The 10,117-nt window shown below is 39.9% G+C and overlaps 1 protein-coding gene across 1 annotated transcript; it reads right to left on the bottom strand.

The window, feature by feature from the left end:
• Positions 1-559: 559 nt before the first annotated feature.
• LOC134634523 (leukocyte elastase inhibitor-like) lies at positions 560-8,583 on the bottom strand. The gene is made up of 8 exons (XM_063483777.1): positions 8,407-8,583; positions 6,891-7,031; positions 5,183-5,300; positions 4,092-4,234; positions 3,449-3,526; positions 3,229-3,318; positions 1,918-2,098; positions 560-804 (listed from the first exon to the last, which is right to left on the bottom strand). The coding sequence occupies exons 1-8, from the start codon at positions 8,581-8,583 to the stop codon at positions 560-562; spliced, it is 1,173 nt and encodes a 390-aa protein (XP_063339847.1).
• Positions 8,584-10,117: the final 1,534 nt, after the last annotated feature.

Raw genomic sequence — 10,117 nt, 5'->3', positions numbered from 1 at the left:
ATCTAAGCTTTGGCTCACAGGGATCACTTGTACATTTGCTGCGTAACACCTGTACAAAGGAAGCAAGGAAGAGACAAGGAGAGAGCAATCAAAGCAACAAGGATTTAACGTGACACATTATTGATTCAGAGCTGGTATAAAGCCATGTCAATATAAGACATGACACCGCTCCATCATGATCTCAGTTATTTGTGTTCATGACTTCTATATACAGCGGCCTAATCACTATATATTGAAATTCACAACCTGCCACAATGAGACAAATTAAGATTAAGAATTATACATCATGCAGTTCATCTCTTTCCGCCACTAAACACTCTTTGATAAATTTCTGATCAGAAGATGGGACATTTGAAGAGTACGGTATAAACATCTCAACAGATAACATTTAAAGGTGAGAAAGTTTTGTGATGAGAAAAATACAAAATGTAACAAACAAACAAAAGACAAAAAGCTGTATATTAATATGAATACAGCGCTGTTGTGCAGTGATTTTGAAAGGTTCTCCAACTAAACACTAAAGACTTCTGGTACTGAGCTGCTGTAAAGGACACAGAGCTCACACAGGGCAGCAGAACCGACCAGCAAACAGGATGTTCATGGTGGGGTTATGTCTGATGAAGAAGAGGAAGGGGTGGTCTGCGATGAAGGATTTTAAATCAAAATTACCCCACCTTATCTTGAGTGAATGAATTTCACTCCAACACATAACTCCAAAAGTAGCCTCAGTTCCCTTCTCGTGGACCTCCACAAAAGCCTTGTGGATGACTTTTGAAAGTACCAGATCTTTGTGCCCAGACATGCCTGTGACAGAGAAGTGAAAGGAGAACTTTTTACATGAACATAATGCTGCATTTTCATTTTTTATCTGAGAGGATTTTTTCCAAATTAAAATCTGATAAGGCTAGGTGGTGATATAGATCATCTGGCTGAGCTGACAACTAAAATACCAAAGGTGCTGCAGGAGCCTGGGTTTGAGTGTTTCCAGATAATTTACTGCATGCCATTCAACTCATCCTCTGCCTTTCTTCCTCCCAACTATTCTATTAAAGTGTAATATCTCCAAAATAACCATGAAAAAAAAGCCCCTTCATAATGTCACTTTAACAGCCTGTCATTAGTGATTAGTGTCAGAGAGTACAGCTGGTTTAGGCAGGATGAACCAGAACACCTCCCTGACTGTCTGTCAGTATTACAGTATTAAAGGTATCAGGACTGTCATGTAAAAGTAAGTAAGTAAAATTTTATTTATATAGCACATTTCTAGATAAAAGATCACAAAGTGCTTCACAAGGTATAAAACAAAAACAGTCCAAAGTTAACAAAATGCAATTCTAAAAAGATGTGTTTTTAGCTGTTTTTTAAAAGTAATCAATGAGTCTGCAGATCTTAAGTTCTGAGGAAGAGAGTTCCACAGTCTGGCGGCCACAGTGGCAAAAGCTCTATCACCCTTGGTTTTCAGCCTAGTATGCTGAATAACAAGTAGGCCCTGATCACAAGACCTCAAGGACCTACTAGGGACATAGGGCTGTAAAAGTTCAATGATGTAGGCTGGTGCTTGTCCTTGAAGAGCTTTAAATGTCAGAACCAGTATCTTAAAATGGACTCTGAATTCAACGGGGAGCCAGTGCAGCTGTATAAGCAACGGTGTCACATGAGAGTACTTAGATGTTCTTGTCAGAAGCCTTGCTGCAGCATTTTGGACAATCTGCAGACGCTCCACCAGTCCATTCAAAACCCAGCATCAAAGCTTAGATCCTGCTTTTAAAATTTCACAGTAGTACGATCATCAAACAAGACAAACAATCTGCTGAAATAAGCAGCTCCATGGTCTTTTGGAGAACTCTGTCACTGCTGGAGCATTGTTGCTCTACACTCTGTTCATAAACACCAATAAACTGCAAACGTATGTCTCACCAGAGAAGTCACACTTTGTGTGATGAAAAGCGTCCACCATGCCCATGCTGCTCAGGACTGTGTTCAGGTCATACGTCTCCTCCAGTGTAAATCGAGGCAGCCTCACATCAATATAACATGTTTGCATCTGGCCTGGATGAGTCCAAGCCACAAATTTCTCAGAGGTCAGCTCCTTCTCCAGCTGGGATGGAAACAATATCAATCATCAGAGATTGTGTGTGTGTGTGTGTGTGTGTGTTGTTTATGTGTATTGGTGGATGTGCACAACTAGTCAAGTAATCATTGCTATTGTCACTAGTTAGTATCAGATGTGCTAGTAATTTAATCAGTTTTACTGTTTACATTTTATTGATAAAGTAAATTTACCAATAAATTGTACATTTTTGTGTCCTAAATGTTATGCAGCCATCTGCCAACAAATAGAGCACTGTTGTTGAGAAACGCCTTAAATTCATTATTCTTGGCCTATTTTTCTGTTAACAATATTTTATTTAATTACCTATTATTGCTACTTAAAGATGAAAAAAAAATAGGACCTGCAACCGACGGAAAATAGCTTTCTCTAAAAGGAGTTCAGTTATTCAAAAAAGGCTCAGAGTAGAGCTCCTACTCCTTGAAAGGAGACAGCTGAGGGGGCACCTCCAGGGTAAGGTGTTCCCACCAGGCATACACTGTGACCTGCTGGAGAGAATATATCTATTGGCCGGACTGGGAACACCTTAACATTTCCCCAGATAAGCTGGAGGAGAGAGGGAGGTTTGGGCTTCTCTGCTTCGGCTGCTGTCCCTGCTACCCAACATTAGATAAGCACAAGAAAATGGATGAATAATTTATTGTTTTGTTATTTTAAATTTAAACTTTTATTGAATTGATTGTCATGAAATCTTGAACGACATCCGTCATTCACAATGCACGGCACAATGTGCCACACTTTTCAGCTGCAGTTTATTCATTTTTCAGTTGTTACTTTTTCATATTTCAGTAATGAATGAGCATCTTTTGTAGAAACATGTTTTCATATCATAGTTAATATATTTCAAATGTTTTTCTTCTTTGTCGTCTGTTTGGAGGATAATGTGCAGTGTAAGGTGAGGTGCTGCACAGTTAAGCAGCATGATTCATTCAAGAATGTCATTAAAAGTTTCAAATCACTTTGTTTACACAGTTTTTGACGTCAAGCAGTTTTCAAATTTGACTTAATATCTGGGTGTTCATCAGTTTTAGACTATTCAGTCAGTCTGATCTTTTTTCTTTGTTTAGTTGACTAAGAAATGAGTCACCAGGAACATCCCGAGTGTGTAAGTGTTCTACCTTCTCCAGTCCTGTTGTATCATCCTCTATCTCTGCAGGTAAAAAGATGAGCATGCTCACTTCCTTCCCACGGTAAGGCATCTCTAGAATCTGTCCAGCAGAGGGTTTCAAGCATTACTGCACATAAATCTACTGATACACATACATTACAATCACTCAGTCTCTCAGTCAAATCTGATTATGCAGTGATTTATATAAATATGATAAATATAATGGTTACCTTGCAGTTTGCTTCTTTGATGAAGGTACACGCAAAGTCTTCTTCCTGTTTCATCATCTTCACAGGCTTTGAGTCATTCTGAAGACAAACAAGAAATTACATTTGACCTGAAATAACATTCTTTTAATATATTCATTGAAATATTTCTTGGATGCAAAAGTGGATTAAATGATTCTGAAAATAAAAAAGACAAAAATTTGCCTTTGAAGCTGTGTATCATGAATACTCATTTCCAGTCACAGATGTATTCTCATGTCTTTTATTAAAGTAGTTTGTAAAGAAGCTTTGCATGTCGTACACTCCCAAATAAATCTTATTTATCTTACACTGGGTCTTAATGCAGTCTCACGTTAATATTTTAGCTCCTCATCTTTAAAGCTCCCTCCTCTTGAGGCCATTTTGATTGGCTGTCCCTCTTTGACAAAAGGGGAGGGGCTGATCTTTCTGACATCACGCAGAGCAGAGAAACTGAAACCGGTCCTTAACAGCAGTCTGAAACCTGAGCTTTGGCTCACAGGGATTACTTGTATATTTGCTCATGATTTGAAACTGTCCATGTTGACCAACCACAACTGCAATGGTATATAGACTTTACAAGGTTATACTTTCATAGTCAGTGTTCTGTTTTTATGAGCACTTTTACCTTCTTGAGCCAAAATTGAGCATCATAAGTTTTAATCCCAGAGAAATCTTTAATCCAGCTGCCTATGAAGTGGGTGGCAGTGAGCAACACCAGCCTGGTCAGTTCATTCAAATCATCTTCATCCACCACCTCTGTGATGTTACCTGGTGACCAAAGTAAAACCAAATGTAAACATTGAGAAGTAAAGCCTCAAAGACTGCAGCAAAGTTTTCATCCACAAATCTATGAGAACATGATGGACCCCACACTCTTTCAGCCTTTGTAGGCCAGAGAAACATGATGAGTTTTACAAATGCTGTTAATCAGAGAATATTCTTTGACTATTAGTGAAACCTGAAGATATTATTCATCAGCACAACATGTGAATATTTAGAACAAGTAAGGATGCACAGCCATTCTGGCTAATCACTACAGCACACATGTAACAACTCATTATTGAAGTACTTAAAAATCCTGCTTTTTCTACCTGAGATAAGATGAATGAGGTAAACAAGGGACATCAGGTAAGCAGGTAGCAAGCATTAATGTGCTGTTCTACAAGATGGCGCTCCTCTCTATATTTCTTCATGCATACCCTCAATGCTCTGCATATATTTGAGCTGAGTTTTCAGTCAAGGTCAACACATCTGGATGTAAACAAAGCATTCTGGTGCCTGGCAGCCACCTTGGAAGGGAATGCTATGCCAGCAAACAGGCAGGGAAACAGTGGCTGAAAAGAAACAAGTGAACAGAGGACTGTGCAGACACTGATGAAGGTGGTTCTGGGATCCAGAGATCACTGCTGAAACAGCTTGACCCACTGTGGGTTAAATCAGGATTAACGGCAGAAGGCAGCCCTTTAACAAACCCTGGTCATAGGTCTGTAAGCTTTATCACTCTTTAAAACTATCTTAAGTACATCTACCATCACTTCTGAGCAGCAGAAGGAGAAAAAAAAAGTCATTCAGTATTTTCATGGTATCCTTACAGGTGCACACTTCTCACCTTAGAGGGGCTTAGCAGGAGCAGTGAGTCCTGCTTATGAAAAACATGTGAACTTGAACTGGACATTAGATGAAGTGATTGTGTGTACATGTGTAAATGTGATCCACCTGGTGTGTGTTTCTGCACCCAGTTGTTGACATCAATCCTGACCTCTTCAGACCTGGTCTTGAAGTCCACAGACTCCAGCTCTGTGCTGTAATGTTTCTTGCCTTTTATTAGGAATTCCTGAAACCACAGACGACACATTTATAAATTCACTCCAGCAAAGTCTCTGACATCACTGATTCTGATTTACTTCAGGCTGACATGATAAGAAAACACAGTTATATCCACATGATCACACATACCTTATATAAATCACTAACACCCTTACAGATTCTGATCAGTCATTCTGAGCAGCCAGAGGAATATCAGAATCAGAGTCAGCATACGTTATTAATTGCCAGGGAAATTATGTGGGTCACACTTGCTCTAGTACAGTAACATTAACAAAAACAGACTAGACTATTTAACAATAATAAATCTTAAAATATAAGGAATAGCACAATATATACAAATCAGCAAATAATAAATATCTAGGGTTGACTGATGTGATTATAAATAAATATCAAGAAAATTCATCCAGAGTTTCTACTTTACTTGCTTATATGTTGAGCTGCTGCTCTCATCATCCTTCTCTACAGAACTCATAGCATTTCCCTCCCTTCCTCTCATTTACTCCAAAACACACAAGCTCATGAAGAATAGAATAGAATAATCCTTTAATTGTCCCACAAGGGGAAATTTGGTTGTATCAGCAGCAAAAACACACATATACAAACAGAGCAGGACACAGAACAGAAGCACAATTTTTACATATTTACATCATGGACAATAGTTACCAGAGCAGAGTACTGTACAGTTGTTTAAATTAGCGTACACATAGTGTGCAAACGGAGCAGGATACTGAAAGATGTTTAAATAGTTAAGAATATTTAGAATAATTAGAAAAGTGCAGATTGTTTATTGTACCTGTGCATTAAAAAGTAGACATGTAACTTCCAATAAGTTAGTGTATATATAAGCTGAGAAAAGTAATGTGCAAGTTATAACAGTAGAAGTTGTTACAGCGCTGATGTAGACATCTGTGTTTGTTGGGAGCAGTTCTGATTGTACAGTCTGACAGCTGCAGGGAGGAAGGACCTGCGGAAACGCTCCTTCATGCATCTAGGATGCAGCAGTCTGTCACTGAAGCAGCTCTGCAGTTCAGCAACATTTACATGCATGGGGTGGGAGACTCTGTCCATCAGAGATGTTATTTTGGCCAGAGTCCTTCTGTCTCCCACCACCTGCACTGGGTCCAGGGTGCATCCCAGAACAGAGCTGGCCTTCCTGATGAGTTTATCCAACCTCTTCCTCTCAGCTGCCGATAAACCGCTGCTCCAACATACCACACTGTAAAAAATGACAGATGCCACCACAGAGTCATAGAAGGTCTTTAAAAGCGCTCCCTGTACTCCAAATGACCTCAGCCGCCTCAGCAGGTAGAGTCTGCTCTGACCCTTCCTGTAAAGAGCATCAGTGTTGTGGCTCCAGTCCAGTTTATTATTCAGGTGAACACCCAGGTACCTATAAGAGTCCACTATCTCAATGTCCACTCCCTGGATGTTCACCGGTGTCAGTGTGGTGGGTCTGCGTCTCCGGAAGTCCACCATCAACTCCTTGGTTTTCCCGGCGTTGATCAGCAGCTGGTTCTGCTGACACCAGTCCACAAAGTCCAGAGTCCACTGTCTGTACTCTGAATCACACTCTACATAATAAGAAGAAGAAACAGACCTGAGTAAAGGGGCAGGACTTCTCTCCGTACAGTCTGTTAGCAACACTGAAGGTAAACAGAGCCTCTGTCCTGTTGAGTTCAGTGAGAAGTTTGGCAAAGCTGCTGTGAACATCACCCCAACAATCCTCGGTTTGCAAGCACTGTGGACAAAACACATTAGTGGATTCAAAGAAGGACACAGAAGAAAATACTGGACTGGATCTAACAACAAAGAAACTAACTTTTGATTTTCTTTCTTTGTTATTAAATCATTTATAGGTGTTTGTTTCCACTGAGTGCCCAGCTTAACACTTGAATGTCGAACTGGACCCTACATTATGGAGCTTCTTCAACATACCCAGGGAACTTTTCTGTAATCTGGATTCCCTTAGCCTAACATTGGCAATCTGGATAAGTTGTAACCAAAAGATGATTTTATTTCCACAAAAAAAAAAAAAAGAAAATGGTCCTTGTGAGTTCCAGCTATTCCAGAGACATTATCTAATATTAATTAAAAAAAATCTATAAAGAACATAAAAAACTAGAGTAAAACACTTTTGTATAAAGGACACATGATTAATGCTGCAGAAAATCATTAATCTTGTGATCAAGAGCACAGTGCAGTAAAATAAACACTTGAAATCCAGCTGATTATTTTATCTTATTATTTTATCACTGAATGTGCTCTAAGTGCTGCTGTTTATTTCTAAGGTGGAGTCAGCAACTTTCAACTGGCTCCATTTAAACATTGAAGGTTACTGTCCCATGGGGTGCAACTTTAATTCAGTAGGTTAGCACATGGTGGAGAAGAGCAGCCCGGTTCGAGTCTGACCGGTGGCCGTTTGCTGCATGTCTTCCACCTTCCACCTTGGTATGTAACTCTAACTTTCTTTTAAAACTTTCTGAGTGTGTGAAAATAAAAAACAACTAACTGTAAGCCGTATTCAAGCTCACTTTGTGTCTTCATTCATATCAGGCTGGTCCCTACATGACTGTGGTAACTGAGCTTCCTACAGATGAACAGACAAAGACTGTATCCACACAATGGAGCTGTTATTATTTTGTGTATTTCTCAAAGCTAGTAGGAAGACTGTTTGTGCAGCATTGTTCCCGTTGGAAAGATTTGAACTTTCTTTCTTAACTTTCAATAAATCTCAGAAATCTGGTTTGGTTTCAGTCTCAGTTTATTTTTCCACATTACTCTGGAGTTACTTTGCTCATTCAGGTTGACATGTTGACTTGAGTTTAGTTCATTTGACCTCTTTTAAGAGTCCAATATTATCACTTTTGTATGACTTACTGTGCCCTCATGTCTAACCAGCTCAGTCGCTCACATTAAGTTTCAGACTATAATAATATCACACTAATACACTGGAGACAAGTCAGGGTCATTTATACAGTTATAATGGTCACAGTGGTTTCCAGCAGCTGCTCAGATTAACACCAGAGCATCCTGCAATGTGTTAAATGAGTTCCATTACAATAACTATTCTGCACTATAATTTTAGTGTTTGTGTGTGAGCATGTGTACTGTACCTCTGACATCTGTGTGGCTGTGTTGCCTCTGGCCCCCAGCATCACCATAGCCAGGGCTGAAGAGATGCTGAACGTGGAGAAAAAGATGTTTCCCGTCTTGTTGTCATTGCTCAGCTGTTTGAGCAAAGTCAGAGAGAAGGAAGTGTTGGCCTTGGGCAGAGATGTTGCTGATCCCATTGTTTCTGGTACAAAGAAGGGGGGCAGTGAGTTGTTTAATGCACCAAGCAAGATTAATTAAATCTACCTGAGGTTCACTTCACCTAAAAACTACAAAAACTATGGTGGCTGTTATTCAGGGTTTTTGTTTAAAACGACATCCTTCATGGTGTGTATGCAGATTTAGTCACAAAGCTCCCAGATAAGTCAGTGAGTTATAAACAGCTGAAAGGGTTAGCATTACTGTTTGAGCGCACATGAAAACAACAACAACAATAAGATTACAGTTATACATACAAGATATAAAACTGTATAGGGGTAATTTTGAGTAGTAACCACGTAGACTGGAGTTGTAAAAACTGAATAAAGCTACATGACTTACTGACATGCACTTTTCTTTCGTCTTCAGACGGTCAGGAGTCTTTCTGGCTTCTGCGTAAAGAGTTTTTTTGTTTGTTTGAGTTTCGCCTTGACCATAACCTCCCCCGGAACTGATAATGTTCTGGATTAGAGAAGTAACAGGTGTCAAATCAGCACCTACTGACCAATCAGTTAACTGAAAACAGCGACCCCATGTCCTTGGATCTTTCTGCGTAAGGAGTAGGCGGGTCTAAAGTTTTCCAGGAGCGTACAAAGTGCTCACGTTTCCGTATGATCAGTAGGAAATATAAGTGCTCATTGGCAGCTTTCTTTTTCCCCGCATTCTGTAAATCTTTAATTTTTTTTCATAATTATTTGTACAATTACGCATGGCATTATTTCTTAAGCTTGATAACTGAACATTTTTGCACAGGTCTTTATCAATGTGAATAAGCACGAAGATAATGCATTTTAAAAAGTTGTTTTTACTGTGCTCATGTGGCGGTGTGAAGGAGGAAAACCGGTAAAGGTAACTAAATGGTAATGACAACAGTCTACGGTAGTGAAAGTCTACGCTGTCTGTAGACCGTTACGTCTTTTCATTGGCCCGGAGTCTACGGTGAGCGTAGACACTGTAGACTCGGGCCAATAGGAGCGCCGAATCCCAATGTAGACTACCAATCGTCTGGTCGACGGAAGTTGCGTCACCAAAACAACAACAACAACACGCAGCGAAGAAGCCGGCAAGTCCGCTATTTTTTTTTAATGGAAACTGGTATTTCTTCTATGTTTACGTGAAGTTACAGACTCTGGATTTAGCGGAAATTACACAACGCTGAATAGCGCATTTAAGCCTTTTTCTTTGTGGTAAATGTTAGCCGCGCGCTAGCCGACATCTAATGTATTACGCCCATTTCTAGTCTTTTCAGTGGCTACAATTGATGATCGCGACATTAGCAATTCATGTTGTAAATCCAGATGCCCATGCATGCCTGGTGAGAAGTATGGTCTTCACCAAACCTGCACACAGCAGCTGCTCAGCCGAGCCGCTGCCTTCACTCACGCACCGAGGGTATCCACGCGCTTTCGAGTCAACATAGTGCTTTCCGTGGCTCGTTACAAACGATCTGAGATATATGAAGTAGTAAGTGTATTTAATATCATACTAGGCAGATTTACCGCACTGCCATTTACT

The sequence above is a fragment of the Pelmatolapia mariae genome, linkage group LG9 (assembly GCF_036321145.2).
Source record: "Pelmatolapia mariae isolate MD_Pm_ZW linkage group LG9, Pm_UMD_F_2, whole genome shotgun sequence".
Classification (NCBI taxonomy): domain Eukaryota; kingdom Metazoa; phylum Chordata; class Actinopteri; order Cichliformes; family Cichlidae; genus Pelmatolapia; species Pelmatolapia mariae.
Note: the sequence above shows the minus strand (reverse complement) of the source record. Positions and strands in the feature narration are given on the sequence as shown.